Source organism: Cryptotermes secundus, unplaced genomic scaffold, assembly GCF_002891405.2.
Source record: "Cryptotermes secundus unplaced genomic scaffold, Csec_1.0 scaffold816, whole genome shotgun sequence".
Taxonomy (NCBI): Eukaryota; Metazoa; Arthropoda; class Insecta; order Blattodea; family Kalotermitidae; genus Cryptotermes; species Cryptotermes secundus.
In genome coordinates this window covers 2,153,222-2,173,739 of record NW_019724601.1, presented here as the reverse complement: position 1 = coordinate 2,173,739, position 20,518 = coordinate 2,153,222, and the positions used below count along the sequence as shown (strand labels likewise).

At 41.8% G+C, this 20,518-nt stretch overlaps 2 protein-coding genes across 3 annotated transcripts in view; both read left to right on the top strand.

The window, feature by feature from the left end:
* The window catches only part of LOC111862506 (dipeptidase 1), a 214,131-nt gene that overhangs the window by 85,558 nt on the left and 108,055 nt on the right, over positions 1-20,518 (top strand). Inside the window, exon 2 of one of the 2 annotated variants that reach the window (XM_023847978.2) lies at positions 24-97. The exons of the other annotated variant lie outside the window; for it this stretch is intronic. The gene's annotated coding sequence lies outside the window, so the exon portion shown is untranslated. The remainder of the gene's footprint in view (positions 1-23; positions 98-20,518) is intronic. 2 annotated transcript variants of the gene reach the window in all.
* On the top strand, positions 14,717-20,161 carry LOC111862505 (relaxin receptor 1). The gene is made up of 2 exons (XM_023847977.2): positions 14,717-14,799; positions 18,296-20,161. The coding sequence occupies exon 2, from the start codon at positions 18,362-18,364 to the stop codon at positions 19,967-19,969; it is 1,608 nt and encodes a 535-aa protein (XP_023703745.1). The 5' UTR covers positions 14,717-14,799; positions 18,296-18,361; the 3' UTR covers positions 19,970-20,161.

The following is a 20,518-nucleotide window of genomic DNA, read 5'->3' as shown; positions in this document are numbered from 1 at the left end:
CACAAGTCTCCATTTTCTTGCAGCAACTGCGGAGAAGCGAAACAGATAAAGAAGATCCCAGACGAACAGCAAACCCAGACATACATGAACAGAAAATGTGAGTACACTCACACCAGCGACTTTCATTCCATAGTGTTTGTACACAAGAATTCAAACTGTTTGTTAAATCCATTTTAAGGAAATTATTCTATCCTGAATTTGAATAAAATACTATGCATTAATAGCTTAAAATTTTAATGTTACAGTCTTATTCTTCGTGAAAATTTGGTCGCGTTTCTGAGCGTGTGTATAGACGGGTTTCGGAGTGGTGACTAGATCTATTGACCACTTATACACTCACGGCGCTAATTACCCGTAACTTCAGCGCCACCGCTAACCTCCGCAAGTCACCATAAAACACGCTAAGGGTTAAAAAGTAAACCTATTAAAAACCCGATCATGAATAATGTAGCAATGCTGATTTCTGCTTGGTGTCTGGCTTCTTGCTTAACTTATTCTTCAACTCTGAAAATGGAGGTAACATGTTCCTCCGAAACGTCCTTTAACATTCAGCAGACTACATGGCATTATGTCAAAGTAGATAGAACTCTTCGCACTACTGCATAGATTCTCCTTAATAATGAAAGCTTTACTGTAGATCTTCATATTCTGTTTTGGAGTTCGGGTAGTAACACCGTGTATTTCGGAGACACCGCAACGTCGGGATCTCTCCGAACTACACGGAGTTAGAAACCAGAAGCCCGTACCCTGCATTCCCCTTAGTCAGTCTCTTTTTTTTTTTTTGGTGGGGGGAGAAAGCAAAATACTTGTATGTTTGTAATAGTTAAACAACCTCTGTACGATCTATATTCATCATCGCTTAACCCTGTCCTCAGCCAGATTTATTCAATCCACATCCTCGGGTCCAATTTTTCACATTCGTTTTAATATTATATTTCCACATACGCCAACAACTACCCAATTATTTCCTCTCTTTAAGACTTTCCCATTAATACTGTATAAACAGTTGTGATCTCTCTCATGTGTGCTACATGCTCCCCTCAAGTCTCATCCTTTTTTTTTATTAAGAATGTATATTCATGGAGTTCCTAATTATCCTTTCTCTGTGTTCTCTTTCTATTTACTTTCTCTTAATGTTGTATTTTAGCGTCCTGTTGCACTGATTTTCATCCATGATATGTATAGAGTTGCCATCTTGTAGTTCACNTTTTAAAATAATTTTATAAAGGCAAGCAATGAAATAGATTAGCGTAATTAGGGCACCTGATGATGGCACTATGTTGCCGAAACATGTCGTGAAGTAACAGGTGAAATTGAGTACTTTCTCTTATTTTGAAGTCTGCCAGTTGGGTTCTTCCCTGCTCTGATTCTTCCAAATTTAAAATCTCAGCGATTTGTTTCTGCACAGCGCTACAACAGGGACGGGTTAATCTATTTCCCTACGCTGGCGCCATTTCATTATTTAGCTTTCATTTCTTCTTCTTTGTTTATGTCAGTTTGTTCGTGATCCGCGTCGCTGTAAAGTGTAACTGACTTCCAGTCTCCACTTAATTATTTATAGAAGGTGCTTTCGCCTTCGTAACTACGCTGTGTGGAACGGGCTTGATAGACCAGGGTGTTGGCGGAAGTGACGTTGCATTTTACTATTCCTGTATCCCCAGAGAAACATGTCGAGTAGACCCGAAACCTTGGCTGCAATTCCAGACGAAACTGAGACATTGATACATAAAAAGTTGAAGTTTTCTCTGCAAATGTTACACTTGGTTTTCCAGGACTGATAGAAGATACAGCATGTGGTGCTTTTGTGCTATAACATTTCGTGTCAAAGACAATTGAAAGTAAAGCCTGGTCTTATTTATAAATGAAAACAGGTTATTTTTAATATTAAGCAACTAACCAAACCCTCTCATTTGCTTGCTTACGTCTGGCCTCTAAGCCCATAAATACCTCCATGGTTTTAGTCCGCGAGTGAACTATACCGACCGAGCGATCGCCGCTTGTTGGCGAAGTTAGTGCCAACTTTCGCGGATAGATGGTGTCGCGTGGTCAGCGCAACTAATCCCCACGGCCGTTAATTTCGGTTTTCTAGACCGGCCTCTAAGCCCATTCTTCTTTTTTATTTCACTCTTAAATCATTCTCTACATCTTATTCCAAATTGCAAGACACAACTCATTGCCTATATACAATTTTCTTACTAAGTAGAATTTTAGGTTCACATAGCTGCGATTATGAAAATTTCTGTCTTCTTGGATATAACGGCACGTATTCAGTTAAAAGTCAACCGACGTTTCGGAGGAACAGTTCCCTTCATTTATCCTATTAAATCCCAGAAATACCTGCTTCATGTTGGATTCTTACTTGGCTTATTTTTCGATCCTGGAGATACAGGTTAAATTTTCCTCCGAAACGTCGATTGATTCTTAGTTGACTACACGAATGTTTATCCCAGAAGATAGAACTCTTCATAACCACCGCTGTGAGAACCTCAAATCCTACATTCTCTATATCTACTGCCATCTGGTGTGAGTTAAACGGAATAACAGGTCAAGTCTTCGTCCACGAATTTAGTCATGAGCTTTCAACCTAGGAAGATTCAATCCCACGATAGTCCACGTGGAACTTTATTGAAAAAGTAGCTCTGAAGCAGGTTTTATTTTCTTGTACCGTACAAGACTGAATACAAGGCGAAGAAAATTTATTTCACAAAACCAAATGCTTCCTTTAGACCTGAGTGACGGGCCGCGCCATAGTTTAAGCGGTTAGTCGCTGGCCTTCCACCGCGACGGCCTGGACTCGAGCCCAGGTCAGGTCATGTGGGATCTGTGGTGGACAAAGTGGCGCTGGGGCAGGTTTTCTCCGAGTACTTCGGTTTCCCCTTCCAATCTTCATTCCACCAAATGCTCCACAATCACCCTCACCTATCATCTGGGGCTGGTACAATAGGCCAGAAGTGGCCGCAGTACAAGGGACTTACTCCCACCCCACTAGCAATAAAAAAAAAGACCTGAGTGTTGTAAGCTAAAAGAATTAAAGAAATAATAAATTCAAAAGGCAATGCCATAAATAAAATTCTACATATTTTCAAAAATGTATTTGAAATTAACAATTACATCATCTCATATTCATGGAGCGGCGACAGCTTATTTGGTATGGTGATCGGCTACGGGTTGGACGGCCCAGGCTCGATTACCGGCCGGGCCAAAATATTTCAGCCCCCCCCCACATCAGAAAGTTAGTCGCCGGCTTCCCATTGTGGCGACCTGGGCTCAGTTCCCGTTACAATCCCGTGGGATTTCTGTGTGGACAAAGCGGCAATGGGACAGGTATCCTCTCATTACTTCTGTTTCCACATTCATACTGTCACGTGTAGGGGTTTGCGCGTGACATATAAGACGGGTTTTACATTGGATGATTGGATTTATTGACACCTTATACACACAACTCGGGACTATATGCAATTACAGCGCTATCGCTGGTCTACACACTTTACAGTTCACCGTTACACAGACACTAGGGTCTTCAGTCTTCACTAGTCGTATCCTGGCAACGGATTTATAACCGTCTCACTGTCACTTCAAATCACATATGAAGTCTTCTTTTCACAGCCTAATTCCTTTCTTTCCAGTGTTCTGCAACTTCCTAGTCAATGTAGTTCCTCTGTTCCCGAGCTCATATCCTGTCAGTCTGGCTTCCCGAAACTAGACTAATTCTCCTCAATCCAACTTCTTTATAACCACTTTGCAGGACCACGCAGAGAACACAGCCTCTCTGTTGTTGAGAAGGAGTTACTCGATTGTTTCTTGCGTGTTCGTTGCCGCGGGAATGTGTTTACCGAGTCGTTGCCTAGCAGTGAACATGTATTCTGACTTCACTACTGCGGCTTTCGGGCGTCATGTCACAACTAGTCACCATATAATATACTCATCCCGTCCTATGAATTAATTAAATGTCAAGTTGAACAGCAGTATCATCTAGGATGTAACGCCGTACAGACTGGCAGAAGTTTACCGACGATTCTGAAAGAAATACTGCCTCCATCTTCAGGATTAAATAATAAAGCGAGCGTGCATGCCGATTTCCTACTCTCTCGATATACATTTCGATCCTGAAGATGGAAGTAATATATTCCTCAGAAACACCGGTAAACTTGCGTCATCCTACACGGCGTCAAATCCCAAAAGATAGTGTTGTTTATGGTCACAGCTGTGAGAACCTCAAATTTCACGAACACGTGGAGTTATCCCTGTCTTTACTTAAGCATCGTGTCATACAGATAAGGGGGAGGAGGGGTACAGATGATGCCACTGTTAGCCTCTACGTTAGATAGAGGAGAATGGTCAGCTTCATGTCCCATCCGCTTTAACCCCGAGGTAGATGCCCACGTTACCCATTGAATAGGACACTGGGTGGTTACCAGAGCCGTGGAGACAAAAGTGTCTTTGTTTACGCCGGAAACCGAACCCTTGTTCTCACCCCTGTCAGCTCTTGCCCTTGTCACTACACTGAGAGAACTCCACTGGCCCTCATGATGGAAACGAAGGGCTGCTTAGGATGAAACAATACAAGTCTGGGGAAGTTGCATAATCGGCAGCTTCAGAAATTGTACTCCTCGCCAAATGTTATTAGAATGATCAAGTCAAAGAGGACGAGATGGGCAAGACACGTAGTACGCATGGAAAAGAAGAGCTAGATAGACATGTCAACAGAGGGATATCTGTCAAGTGTCGTCATTGTATCGTGTGTGCGTGAAGTGGAGCACCCAGTATGAAAACAGTTATAATATTGTGATGCATATGACCGATGCTGGGCAACGGCTCGATAAGCACAGTCACGGAATTAAGCTCTCAACAATAGAAGCACATTCATTCCTAGGTAACGGGACAAAAAAACACTCATTCTAAGACAACAGAAGAAAAGTTTTCTGTGGGGTCCGTGCTGAGGAATATAATAGGGCGCAGAAGGAGTTCCGAGGCTGGCAGTTGTAGGAGTACAGTGGAGTACAATAGAGAACGAGAATGGAGCGTGTCCTAGTGATTCGTGAAGTGGCTAGATTAGCGTTAGCGCTATAACCGATTGTGATTAAGAGTGATTGTAAGAGAATGTATCACTAAATCCACTCATCGAATCCAGAACCCGTTATTATTAGTCACGGAACCCCAGACACGTGAAAATATGATGAAATTGTTTGCCGGTCACCCTGTTACGTAGCCTAAAGCAAATCGAACACACTTTCAAGTCTTCGCTATCAGATTCGCCAATTAATTTCTGTTTAATGTCGGCCAAATGATGATTGCAGTGCTGACCGCAACATGAAAGCGACTATTTTCTTGTTTCTGAATTTAAATACTCATTTTGTCCATTAGCTTTCTCTTCCATATACATGACCCTGGTATTTTTTTGTTGTTGTTGTATTAGCCGATGTAATGCAATTTATTTTCTGGAGGTTGGTATCAGTTGTAATACCGACGGGCAATGTATGAAAGTCGCATGTGGTGTTTAGCGGTTGGCAGAAAGCCACTGGTACTTGTATAACGCATATAATTAGCAGATTCAAACCTCAGCATAGTGACCAGAGGGTTTTAACTATACGAGACTGGCCAATAAATGTCCACATTATCTGTTCCATTGGAAAGCAATATCATATCGTAATTGGGGTATAGGTCATGTCAAAAAGTTACGTTCATACTGACTGTGAATAAGATTCTGGATAGGAACACCGAAATTTGAGGCTCTCATCGCCGTAGCTATGAAGATTGGTGTGTTGGATTTGAGGTTATCATCGCCGTAGCTATGAAGATTAGTGTGTTGGATGTGAGGTTCTCACGACCATGGCTGCCGTTATACGCGTTCATGTGTATCCGCGGTTTTGTTTCGTGTCTTGAAGTGCATCATTTTCCTATCCGAGTCTACGGTATGAGCTCTCGCGCATGAGCAGTAGGCTGCACGAGCAGATTCCCTGACTCGCCCCACCATTTTGACTCAGCCATGTCGACTCATGTTCCTTCACCCTGTTCAGTGTTCGTCCAGAGCGTTTCCGTTATACGCGGCGATATTCAGAGATTAAAGTGTTTCACGACTTTGGGGCATAACTGCAGGAGGTGATTTCCTAGGTCTTTGTGATCAAAAAAGTTCACATAAACATGTGTCCGATTTTGGACGGTTACGGAGTTATGGCCGTTTTAAACTCAGAATAGAAGGTAACGATTACTGACAATAAACGGAACAAAATAATAAACCAGCTTAATACATGATACATTTAAAGTATGAATGTAAAGTTAACTTCGTGAAATTACCTTTAATTTGAATTTATTTGTGCTTAAAGCTGATTTTCGAAAATGCCACCGCCGGCCGCAACACAGGCTGCCGCTCGGTTGTGAACCGCGCCGGACATACCAACCCACCCCGCCTTAGGTACCTCTCAAGTGTCGAGATAACGAGAACGCTCTGTCTGTAGCTGGCTAAAAATAGCGACCCGCCAGCTGACAGACGCGGTTCACACGAGGGCGTGTACGGGAATGAAAAAACGGTCATAACTCCGTAACCGTCCAAAATCGGACACATGTTTATATGAACTTTTTTGATCACAAATACCTAGGAAATCACCTCCTGCAGTTATGCCCTAAAGTCGTTAAACACCCTGTATGTGTGTGTGTGTGTGTGTGTGTGTATGTATAGTGTTTAGGTGAATTTTGTTTCAGATGTTTAAAATTTCTGTATAATTTTTCTTCCCAGCTTCTTGAATTCAGAAATTTAAATGTGGCCAACAAGAAGTGGCCTGTGAGTGGTTGGCTAAGTAGAATACCTGATGGATACAATGTAAAAGGCACTGATGTCTGCAACTCAGAAGCCACTTGTAGTGATGAGATAAGGAGCTCTTTGTGTGGCGAAAATGGGACAATACATTCAGCATGTAAGCACAAAAGGCAGAGGAGCCCTGACAAGTTGCAGTGCCTTATACACAAACTCTTGTCTTATGAAAGGATGTTATAGCCCCTGAGCATTACAGGGCGCAATATATTCACCTCTGTTTTGTGAACGTCTGAAGATGCCTTTAGTAAGATACGAGAGATGTGAAGTAATATTCGTGCTTGATCACCATAACAGCAACATGACTTACTTTTGTTATTTGTCTTTTCTCGTTTCGTCTGTCCTTTACCCTCACTCCATCTTCATTTCCTCCTCCCTGGCTCATTCGCTCCATTTTTCTCTGACCTTAACTCCATAAAGAAGAGTCGAACGTTCATTATCATGTTTACAAAAGCCCTGCACTGGTCCCTATCCCGAGGCAGAGGAGCTCAGTCCACACACCCGTATCGTATTTCTCTAACATCCATATTAATATCATTCTGCCATCTATGTCTAGTTCTTCCCAGTGTTCTCTTTCCTTCTAGTTTTCCCACCAACACCTTGTAATGTGGGTGCAAGCAGGGCTGCTGGAAGCTGAAGAATCTTATGTTACTTTCAGTTCTAACTAGTTTGTTCAAGTTCATGATTTTCTAAATTTAAATTCCCCTTTTTCGTTCGGAAAATACAGATTCCGGTAAAACGAAGGAAACTGTCTCCCCGGATGTGACGTCACGTAGCCTGGTGGAAGTTTGCTGAAGTTTCAGAGGAAGTTTCTATCCTCTGGGATGTCACTGCGTCATTTGGAAAGTTAGAGACGTCTCGAAGGTGCGGACGTGTGGCCTCGTGTAAGCGTACTGGCGTTATGGAGGACAGTGCTGTCTTCTGTGAAGTCTAGCCGTGTAGGCCGATAGCAGGCACCGACGTCTCGGAGTGTGTTATCTTCTGGTGTATGGCAGTATAAAGTCTCGTAGAAGTTCGCCGGCGTTCCAGAGAGAGTATTGTCTTCAGAAAAGATACGCCATGAAGTCTGGTAGGTTTTACTGAAGTTCCACGGGCAGTATTATCTTCAGAAACGAGACGCCATGAAGTCTGGTAGATTTTAACCGACCTTCCACAAAGGCGATTTTGTCTTCTGGGATGCAGCACATCGTAGTGCGGTGTAAGTTGACGGTTGTTCGTGTGATTTCATCTTCTACCATGAAGACGGAAGCAGTATGTCCCACCGAAATATTGGTAAACACCTACCGGAGTCACAGCAGAGAAGACACTATTGCTCATAACCACTGATGTGAGATCACAAAACAAATTGAATAAATCGCTTTGCTATTCTCCTATCGCTGATTTGAAATTAAGTTGTCATATATTTAATTACGGCTGTGGCCTTTGTTATATTGTGACATGTAGATCCCTTGCCAAGTAACAGCTGTGTAAACAGGCGACAGTACAGCAACCATTGCTAGGGAACAGCTCTGTGGACACGTTTCCCTGGCAACGAGAGAACATGCAATAATGGAAGAGACCTTTTCTCTGCGGTCCATACCAGGACTATATAACGAGGATCCATCCTCTCGTCAGAGAGGGCGCCCTACATCAACAAACCCGTAACTGTCTAATAGTAATGAAAATCGGGCCCAGATTGGGCTGGACACAATATCTGGTAGACTGGTCATCATTCGTAACGTGACTTCGACTTGGAAAAAAAGCTGTCGAGTTCAGTTGCTAGTTGCAGGTGTGACAAATGAGAAGCGGGTAGCTGAGATCGGGGATACTTCAGGAAAACAGTATGGGAAACGTCTGCTGTTGGAAGCCGCTACCGGGCAACGGCTAGTGAAGACTGAGAAATCTTTACGTGCGCTGTAGTTACAGTGATCTTTGGAGTGTTTAACTCAGTGAGGTCGTAGTTATTTGTAGTTACTTTCTGTAAGTGCTCCATAAATCTGATTACTCCGCGTTTAGTCACTCATTCAAGTGGCAATATGCAGAAGATTTTCTGTTACTTTTAAATAGTGCTCGGAATTTTCAATTAGTTCCATGCACGTTTGAGACACTTTACAGTGTTGTCACTTAATATTAAAATGTCTAATGCACAGAATTATGTATTGAGTAATTCCCTGGTTTTGAAGCAGGTTTTAAATATTGACCAGATATGTTTTGGTTAATATTAAATTTTATGGAGTTCTTAGTGATTTTAAATGAAATTTAATATAAATAATGAACTGGGTTTTTAAAAATTACTTTTAATCATTACCTGGAAACTTCAATTAGGTTCAAATAACAAAATTTTTAACCCAATTAGTTAAAACCCTTCGAAGCGTGAATTTTGCCTAAACAGTGTTTATAAATTCATTTTCTGCCTCTAATCAAAGACACCGGGCCCTCATTACTGTCTACGTCATAAAGTTATAGACAGGGGTGGATATGGGTCTGACTGCTCCTGGTGACGTACTAACCCCCCCATCCCTCCCTCCCCCCTTCGTCCGAGTGCAGCCGAGAAGTAGCTCCTTTGTCACGCCGAGATACAACCCGCAAGAGACAGATGGCAGAGTTCTTGCGCTTTGCTTTATAGGAAGCTGCCCCTTTAACAGGCCGTGAAGGCCCATAGCGTTGTGAGACGTCGAGGTTCCAACATTTTCTAGACAATCGGCTCACAGATAGGGGTGAGGTTGTCGGCCCTGCGCGCTGGCCGCCCTTTACCCCGCAGAAAGATTCCAGGTACTCATTTCTGTTAGAGGCTGAGTCGACCCTAGGGCCACAGTGCGGCTGGAAGGGTTAGGTCAATTGAAAAATTCAGTGGCCTCATTGTAATNTGCTTTATAGGAAGCTGCCCCTTTAACAGGCCGTGAAGGCCCATAGCGTTGTGAGACGTCGAGGTTCCAACATTTTCTAGACAATCGGCTCACAGATAGGGGTGAGGTTGTCGGCCCTGCGCGCTGGCCGCCCTTTACCCCGCAGAAAGATTCCAGGTACTCATTTCTGTTAGAGGCTGAGTCGACCCCAGGGCCACAGTGCGGCTGGAAGGGTTAGGTCAATTTAAAAATTCAGTGGCCTCATTGTAATTTGAACCCGCGACCTTCCGGCTTGTAGCATAGTCCCTCAACCAACTACACTACCGCGTGCCCCTTCTGTGAGGTACGAACTATATTTATACAATATATCATTTAGAAGGCAACCGATTGGCCTTTAAAGGGTTCAAAATAAAGTATTTCCTACCGATATGAAATACAGGAATTCTCATTTCAGTTCTACCAAAAACAATGCAGTACGTAAGACCATACATTTTTATTCCATTTCGAAATATTAAGAAGCAATTTTCGGTTTCGTGTCATGTTATGTGCCGCAGTAACGTCATTCGTTCTTTGATGCGCCGAGTTTATTGAAGGTCGGTGTCTTAAACTTCATGTGGTATATGTTGACGTGTGGAAGACAGAGTTGTGGGGAGGAGGGGGGCCACTGGGGAAATCAAAAGTTATATGTGGCGAGGTCCGTTCTCTTCAAAATATAGTCTCGCTTCCGTGGTTTGAAGGAGAGGCATTTCAACTAAATTGCTTCTATACACTCAGACTGCTAACTCTCTAAAACATTACATTTTCAATTATTATGCATTCTATAGCAAGGAGGATGAGGTGGGCAGGGCATATAGCACGAATGGGGGAGAAGAAGAATGCATAAATGATATTGGTGGGAAAGCCATATTGAAAAAGACCACTAGGAAGACCAAGGCGTAGGTGGGTGGACAATATTAAAATGGATCTTAGAGAGATAGGATGGGATGGTATGGAATGCATTGAAATGGCTCAGGATAGGGACCAGTGGAGGGCTGTTGTGAACACGGTAATGAACCTTCGGGTTCCATAAAATGCTGGGAAACTCTTGAGTAGCAGCTCAATTGGCAGGTTCTCAAGAAGGGCTGGGCTCCATGAGTGAGCGATGCATTCTAGAGTCTGTCTAGTAAACTGTGTATAAAACATATCTGAGATGACGTCATCGCGAAACAGTGACATATATCGATGTATTATGATTATAAAATCACTAGGTTCTATTTTTAGCACACGAATCGAACAAGAATGAAAATAATGTAGTTCTTGTTGAGCGCCGAAGATATTTATTGCTTAGAGTTTCTCTACTCAAGGTACAACATACCCTCAAAGATATATTGGACACAGTTTAACATAATTCAAAGACCCAACACCCTTAATACCTATGCTCGCATAATTGTTTGCAATTGTGGACAATTTCTGCGGCGCCATTTGAAAATTTTAATCGTAAGGAGCGTGAAAATTTTGGGGGCGGCATAACGAGATAATGACTTGATACATGAATTTCTTGTATGACAATTATTCAGGTCCTAAGCAGTATTCACTAGCCTGGATGTTCAAGTAAAGAACTTGGTAATGAATGTTAAATGGCAATTTATATGAATCAGTGCAAGAAAGGGCCTAGGAATTTTGATTTTATGGTTGACTATGTGTGGCAAAATTTGGAAAAAATAATAATAATATCCCCCCCACACACACACACACACACACACACAAGAGTCTGATATGAACTTAAATAGGATTGTATGCATGAGAAGCACAGAGTAGCAAATTGGAATTCGAGAAACTCCCTAAATAATATTTGAGAATTAAGTTCGTACCTCACAGGAAACAGCGCTCTTCCATTACATCAAGTTGGTTAGTCCTCTTTGGGGAAATAATCGCAGTTGATTCTGAGAGGCGCAAGACATTTAATATATTCAAAACGCTGGGATCCATTTAAATGTGCTACATACCGTAACCCGTGCGGTTTAATGGGTTAAATTGGATATATTTTGGCCACAATCGAGAACATCAATCTTTCCTCTGTTCTTCCTCCTTTAATTCCTTTTCGTTCTTCTCTTTTCCTTTCTCTTATGTTTTCCTTATCCCTTACGTTAGTCCTCTTCTTCCTTCTCTCAATTCCTCCTTTTAAATGCCCTTTAAAAATTGCACTAGTGACTAAGATACGAAAAGTTCGACGGAGGAATTTCGGTTCAGCTCCTGACAGAGACAATATATTTCTTACTTCTCTCCACAACGTCTAGACCGGCTCTGCTGTGAACCCTGTGTTTCATCCAGCGGGTATCTGGGACTCTTTCATCGGGGTAAAGCAGCCGGAACGTTAAGCTGACCACTAATCTTCATCTGGCACTGAAGCTATGTATGCGTGAGGCTATACCTACACTCCCCCATGCGACTTCGTGATGTGGCCCCAAATTAATCATAAGGAAAATTAAGTTATTTACTTTTCTTTTGGAGAATTATTTTAAGATGCATTTAGTATCACAGGCCAGAACGTTAGTATGATTGCTGAATGATGGTTTGAAAGTGAAGGGTCTGACCTAATAGAGGTAATATCCCAGCATTATATTGGAGGGACTGAGGAAAAATCAGAATAGCCAGTGCTGCGACTGAGTTTCGAACCCAGCATTTCCCGAATAAATGTCTAGGATATGACCGCTAGACCAATCTTTCTAAACTTTCACGCCAAATACAANGGTGGGACTAAGTCCCTTGTACTGCGGCCACTTCTGGCCTATTGTACCAGCCCCAGATGATAGGTGAGGGTGATTGTGGAGCAATTGGTGGAATGAAGATTGGCAGGAGAAACCGAAGTACTCGGAGAAAACCTGCCCCAGAGCCAATTTGTCCACCACAAATCCAACTTGACCAGACCCGGGATCGAACCCGGTCCGCCGCGGTGGGAAGGCAGCGACTAACCGCTTGAACTATGGCGCGGCCCAACATGACGCATTACTAATACAACGTTTTATAAGGGGTAAAAGTTATCCGTGTAACAGGCCGTGGAGGCCCATAGGGTTGTGAGACGTCGAGGCTCCCACATCTTCTAGACAATCGGCTCACAGATGGCGGTGAGGTTCTCAGCCTTACGCGCCGGCCGCCCTTTACCTCCAAGAAAGTTCCTGGTACTCATTTCTGTTAGACGCTGAGTCGACCCCAGGGCCACAGTGCGGCTGGACGGATTAGGTCAATTGAAAAAATTCAACGATCTCATCGGAAATCGAACCAGCAACGAAGTGTTTGTATTCAAGTGGCACTTCATATGAATCTCTTCCTCGGAGGTACTGAAACATTACGCTTCGGTAAATGTAATCCATTTTCGTAATATTGGTTTCGTACTGGGTTCAGCGTCTAATTAAAGATCCCTTACTTTCCTCTGTGAGGGCTAATAAAGTTACTACATTTATGAAACGCACTACCACAGGCCACTGATAGCCTGATAAAAAGAAACCTTGACTTGATTGTGATGTATAAACTAGCGACGGGTTCGATAGCCGGTACTCTTCGGTACCTTCATCAGTCATCATGACGCCGTGTAGTCTGGATACTTAAGTCGTCATAAATTATCCTACACAAGGAAAATATATTTTAGGAATACATGAAATATATGCTAGAATTGAGGTACTCTGGCGAAGGGGCGTGACGCCGTGTAGTGTGACTGGCGACAACTTAGTGACATTTCGTGTTTCGGACGTACAGGTAGGAAATCAATCTTAAACATCGCTAAATTCCTATCAGACTAAACGGCGTCACATGTCAGAAGACAGCAAAAACTAAAGTTCTCCCCTGTGAATAAATAAGCATGAAGCCATTAAGACGTATGGAGAAATAGTTGCATAGCTCCATCATTCCTGACCTTGGCACTTGATGGAGGTTAATGATTAATTTCATGTCCCGCCCGCTTTACCCCGACGGAAGCTGATACAGAGCCTTGATGGGTCCTAGACGCGGTCTGAACGCTCTGGAAACAGAACGATTTTTTGTCATTGACGGGAATGGAACCCCAGATGCCCACACCGTGGTCTATACAGTAAGTTTCACAAATTGTAGGTCTGTGAGGTACAATGAGCGCGTTATCTTTTCATTAGCATAGCACTCGCAATGCGTAAGTCATTTGGGATTTGTCAGCAGTAGACACATCTACTGTTGTATGAGTGAAGCATTCGTGGTTATATGAAAGCATGTCACACAGATGTCAGAGTGAATGCAGCTAGTGCCCGGACGTGAGGACGGCCTCCTCCCGTCAACATACTTGTTTCACAGTCGGTGGAGTAAAATAATTAAAATAAATAATGATAGTATAATAATAAGTTCTGGGAAGGACTAATCGCCTACTTCCCTTGATACGACATGTACCGCGTAGAAAAAGACGCGTCCAACAATTCCTCTGTTATTGTATGTGTATTCGTTGCCTAGCAATGAAATGAGAGATACAGTTTACCGAACCGTTGCCTAGCAACGATAGGGAGATACACATATAGACACACAGATTGATGGGAAGGATTTATGAAGTACGCCGTTGAGACGGGCTCAGATGCCATGATAATTATGCCAAGTTTCATAAACATTGGTCGAGGAATTCAGAAGTTAATAGGGGGAGGGGGATACACAGACAGAATGGACATCGCGCAAGTCTAAGCCGGTCTAAACGCTGTACAAGGAAAAGAAGGATCTCTTATCCCTGCCGATATAAGGTCCTCTGTTGTCCAGGACTTAATCTAATCGCTGTAAAGACTGGGCCATAAACGGAAATAACAAAGATAAATGAAATGAATAAATTTCCTAAATATATTTGAGAGAGAGATTCACATTTCTGTGCAAGTCACATACAAATGTCCAAGTTCTCTCAAGTGTTTCATTCCATCGTTGTTTCTACATTTAAAATGCATCAGCTTTTGACTCGCTGTTAATCTAGTTTATTTCCAGCACATTTCCGATGTGCAAACCTAACACTCCTATCTGAACCGTAAGCCTGATAACACAAACTGCGATAAGATAGACTTCAGAAGAGTCACGGAGAAATTCTTGTATCTGCAGTTTGCAATAATGTGTTTCTCACGTAGCAAGTAGTACAGAAGCCGTGTTGAAGAAAAGTACAGATTTCAGTGGACAGTTCTACAATACCCATGACTGGTATGTATATAAATATATCGCATGAATTTGTAAGTAATTTTACTAAGACTATGCGCGCGCATCCACTTGCGCACTTCATTATTAACCTAAAGCTCCTTTACCACTAAAGCTCATGGCTTGCCTTAGTGAACCGTTGTTTCAAATGGAGCTGTTTCCACGCAGCTACACAACCGATCATCATTTAGTGGAAAAGGAGCCGTTGCGAAATAGTAATCAGTCGTGTGGCTGTGTTGAAACAACTCCATTTAAATCAGCGGTCAGCTAATTCGCCACACATTCATGGAATTAGATGCTAAAAGGTAAAGGTAAAGCAATCCTTGTAACAAGCCGTGAAGGCCCATAGGGTTGTGAGACGTCGAGGCATCCATACTTTCTAGGCAATCGGCTCAAAGATGGCGGTGTGGTTGTCAGCCTTACACACCGGCCACCTTTTACCCCCAGGAAGATTCCTGGTACTAATTTCTGTTAGAGGCTGACTCAACCCCAGGGCCATAGTGCGGCTGGAAAGATTACGTCAGTTGAAAAATCCATGACGTAATCGGGAAGCGCGATCTTCTGGCTTGTAGCACAGTGCCTCAGCCAGCTACGCTACCTCTGGCTCCGAAATTGAGGTCCTAACCAGTACAATTAACAAATGTCAGTATACAAAATAATTTATAGTCGAGTGTGTGCTATTCATGCTTCGTACTAGGGACGTCCCTGTTTCGAATCCCGAGTAAAATTTGGGTAGCTCTTCCGTCCTTCAACTTCCTGTCCAGTTCATCTTCCATTGGACGCTACATGACACAGACAGTGAATGGACCCGCGGCAAATAACCAAGGATCGTCAGTACGAACACATAAGGGAGTTCAAAATTTTCTTCTTTCAAGGGATGGAGATTTAAACTCCTGAAGCACAGGCGAACCAAGCGTCCTCCCAAACTGAATTGCTATATATTCCGCCCACAGAGTGTACATGTGTTCCGTGTGGCTCTCACAATAAACAGCGACTGTTTCCCTAAACAGCATTAACCGGTTGGGCTTTGTAGCGGAGACGTAGTGTTTCCTGTGAGGTACGGACTGAATTGCTATATAGTCTGCCCACAGAGTGTATCTGTGTGTTCCGTATGGCTCTCACAAAAAACAGCAACTCTTTTCCTAAACAGCATTAACCGGTTGGGCTTTGTAGCGGAGACGTAGTGTTTCCTGTGAGGTACGGACTGAATTGCTATATAGTCTGCCCACAGAGTGTATCTGTGTGTTCCGTATGGCTCTCACAATAAACAGCAACTCTTTTCCTAAACGGCTTTAACCGGTTGAGCTTGGAAGCGTAGATGTAATGAGTTTCCTGTGAGGTACTTAACCAACTTCATCTGTTATTTAGTAGGAATTCAGTCTTTAAAGTATTTATTGACCGGTCCTTTTAAGAGAAGGATATCGTGTTTCCTGTGGGGTAGGGGAACTTAAATTTTAAAACCTACATACATGGATTTCAGGCTTCAAAATGCTAAAATTTTGCGTATATAATTAAATAACATTAAACAAGTCGCTTATTTATTCTCCTAACCAACTAACTAACTTCATGGGGCTGAGCCCTTGAGAAGCCGCCAGTTGTATAGCTACTCAAGAATGTCCCAACATTTTATAGAACCCGAAGGTTCATTACCGCGTTCACAAGAGCCCTCCACTGGTCCCTATCCTGAGCCAGGTCAATACAGTCCATACAACCCCGGACTATCTCTCTAAGATCCATTTTAATATAATTACCCACCTACGTCTTGGTTTTCCTGGTGGTCTCTTTCCTTCAGGCTTTCTTGCCATTATCCTATATGCATTCCTTTTCTCGTCATTCGTGTTACATGCCCTGCCTATCTCATCCTCTTTGCTATTTACTTTTTATTAATATTACTAATATTATTATTGGCCTCTGGGCTGTTAGGTTTACACTTTAACAAACAAGAACTGAATTATTATTATTTCAAACTTCATAGTGTTCAAACGTTTGCGTATATACGAGTAATTAGATGTAAATGAAATGACAATTTTTATTATTATTATTATTATTATTATTATTATTATTACTATTAGGTTTCGGGGTAGCTGAGTCGGTACAGCGACTAACTGCGGGCTGGACGACCGGGGTTCAATTAAATCCAGTTCAGTTTTCAATTTCCATGACGTTCAGACTAAATCTGGGTCCCACCCAGCCTCCTATCCAAGGACCCCGGGGTCTGTTTCCTCAAGGATAAAGAGGGAGGGGCGTGAAGCTGACCACTCACCACCATCTGGTGCCGAAGTCAAGAAAGGTGGAGCTATGCTTCCACTCCCACGTATATCTTCCTAGCATTAAGCACGAAGACAGGTTTTCTATTATTATTACAGTCGAATGTTAGTAGCAACCTGTCCGTTGCCTCGATTTCGGGGTTTCCAGTCTCAGCCCAAATCCGGGACGACTAAAATTTCTTATTCTTTCCTTGAAGAGACTTCTGACAGTTTACCATAAATTAAGAGATGATTTCGTCTTTTCATATCCTCAGTTCTTCATTCTGAAACGTAATATCCCAAAATTTGCTCATTCAAGTTACGGTAAATAAACTAGAAAAGAATTCCGAAGTTTTAGATGTATTCTTACATTTACGGAGGACATATTTAAATTGATCTGTTTGTGCGTCTGCATGTTTGCAACAACGGGAGGATTTCTGGAGGGATATTCATGAAATCTGATATTGTGGACATGTAGCAATATTCATTTGCACATTTAAATTTTGGATAAAATACGATGAAATTTACAGATTCTTTACATTAAACCCTACATGTTGAGGAGAATATTTGGACCGAAGAGGGATGAAATGATAGGAAGTTGGAGAAAACTGCATAATGAAGAGCTTCATAACTTGTACTGTTCTCCAAATATAATTAGAATTATCAAGTCAAGGAGGATGGGATAGGAAGGACACGTAGCATGGGGGGGAGACGAGGAATACATATAGGATATTGGTTGGAAAACCAGAAGGAAGAGGCCACTGGGAGGACTAAGATGTAGGTGGGGGGGGCAATATTAAAATGGATCTTAGGGAGATAGGGTTGGATTGATCTGGCTCAGGATAGGGACCAGTGGAGGGCTCTTGTGACCACGGTAATGAACCTTCGGGTTCTATAAAATTCTGTGGTGTTCTTGAGTAGCTTCACAATTGGCGGCTTCTGAAGAAGGCCTCAACTCCGTGAGTGAGTGAAACCCTACATGAGTTTCTCCGTAAAATCTTGACGATAGTACGTTCCAGCAAAAATGTTTCGCGACGGCGCTCTGCAGGAAAATGTAACACACACTTTTTTGTCTTATAGGATTAGACCTTTAAGGAAATCAGACAGAAAGTGCGAAATTCACCATGAAGTTACGGTGTGTGTACATTTCTGTTCTTGTTTCATTTTAAAATTCAGCTACAAACAAATGTTATGTTCTTACTGTTGACTGAGGAAAAGACAAAATGTTATATTCTTACTAATTTCTTTGGTTTCAGTTTGTATGCTGAAGATAACTTCATGAATCGCAATTGAACTGGCTGTATGTAAAACAAAAGGACATTATGCTGACCTGTAAAGCAGTAGCCTTGTTCTTCTTTTTAATCTGCATGGTCGAGGCATCGAACCACTGTCCAGGAACATGCAACTGCACAACGGACGGGAAAGACGCCGAATGTTTGGATACAAATTTAGAATTCCTTCCGGAACCTCAAGGTTCAAACTTTACGACTTTGGACATCAGCTTCAAAAATATTTCTCTGCTCCATGATTTCGGTGTCTCGGGAAGGCAGTTAAAATATCTTTATATTAACAATAACCGTATAAATCGTGTTGAGAAATCGGTATTTTCGAAGTTCCCTGCATTGTTGCATATTCATCTAGATTATAACTTAATTACTGGGGTTGACCCACGTACATTTGAAGAAAATCATAAGCTATGGAAGTTAACCCTAAATGGAAACTCACTGACTCTTCCGAAAGATACAGGAATTCTGGATGTGCCTTCACTTGGTTGGATAGAATTAGAAAACTGTAACATCAGTTACCTGCATGTGAATTCATTCAAAAATATGTCAAAGTTGGTATTTATAAGATTAAGTAACAATCATATTCAACATTTGGATATTCAATTGTTTTCTCATTTGAAACAATTGAGGTATCTGCATTTGGAAGGAAACATGGTAAAAGAAATACATCCTGACCTTTTTAAAAGTAACCATGAACTTGAATGGCTTTATCTGCGTCATAACCCATTGAATCAATTGAGTAAACATCACTTCTTGCGTGCTCCATCTTTAATTTCACTTGACATCAGTTTCTGCAATATCAGCCAAATAAAAAACAGTTCTTTTTCTAATCTTCGCAATCTTATAAATCTGAGATTAAATAACAACATTTTCAAGTCTTTCAACATGACACATATTCCAAAAAACCTTGAAGTTTTGGATATTTCTGGAAATTTTATGAAAACGATACATATGACAAAAAATACGATTAAACATATGAGGAATATAAAACACTTGGATTTAACAAACAACGAATTCACGTGCGACTGTCACTTGTTCGATTTATGGGAATTGTGTGCTACTTTACGAAACGGATCTGGAGGCATGAGTTCATGTGATGAATTCTGTCCTGCTTCCGAATTTGAGATCTGTAAGGGACAACATCCTAAAATCGATCAAGTTCAGAACACATCCGAAAATTTTACTGCAAGAGAACCCAGGAAAAATTACGAATACATTAATACCACGAAGGAAGAAACTGACGTGGATTACGAAACAAGTGACAATGAACAGAACAGTGAGGTAGAGGTTTTTGGAGGCACACATAATGATTCTGAAGATGCTAATGATAAAACTGGGAAATACAGAGTTAATGAGGAAAGTGATTCGTCAGGCCTGTGGACTAACATTCTGTATTCTTGCATCGGCATATTTGGAGGGATGTGTCTTATCGGAGCAACAGTTCTGGTGGCAGAGCTGTTCTGTGGTCGCAGAAAGAGAAGCGGGAAAATGTCTGCCAACAGTAGCCTGCAACACGTGAGGATGAAACTGATGGAAACAAGCGAAGAAGGACAAGAGATGGTGCCAGTCACGCAACAGCGTGGTTTCGATTTCGTTTATGTGCCCAAAAATGCAAACAGAACTGACGAGAATGACCAGTCATGACTTGGTTCAGTTAAACCATGAGTGGACTTTGAGTGACTGGTAAATTCATGATTTAGTTCTAGGTTGAATACGTGTATAAGCGTCAGGAAAAGGATCATAAGTAAATCTGTATTACAGAACTGTAAGGTTTATTTTGGACTCTATCCATCGTCTTGTATATATAAGACAAAAAAAACACAACTGGCTCTTTCTAACGGGCACAGCTGAGTAGGTCTATCTTGCCCCATCCACCTGAGGACGGAGACATATCCAGTCTCCGAAACGTTGTGTTTTTTTGTGGATAGAGTCCAAAATAAACCTAATAGTTCTATACAGCATACACCATCGTAAGAATCCTTTAAAGTCTAAATCTGTGTTATTTAAGAACAAACAAATCTTTGAACAATATCTAATGACATTTTGCAAGTATTCCTTTTCTGTAGATGACTTAGAATTTGTGTAAAATTGCACCGTGTTTTCAGAACGTGATTTTGTTTCTTTATGATTATTTTATAATTAATTATATGTTTAATATTGTTTTCAGAACGTGAATTTGTTTCTTTATGATTA

Coding starts and splice junctions, on each gene's coding strand:
- LOC111862505 (XM_023847977.2), top strand. CDS start 18,362: ATGCTGACCTGTAAAGCAGTAGCCTTGTTCTTCTTTTTAATCTGCATG.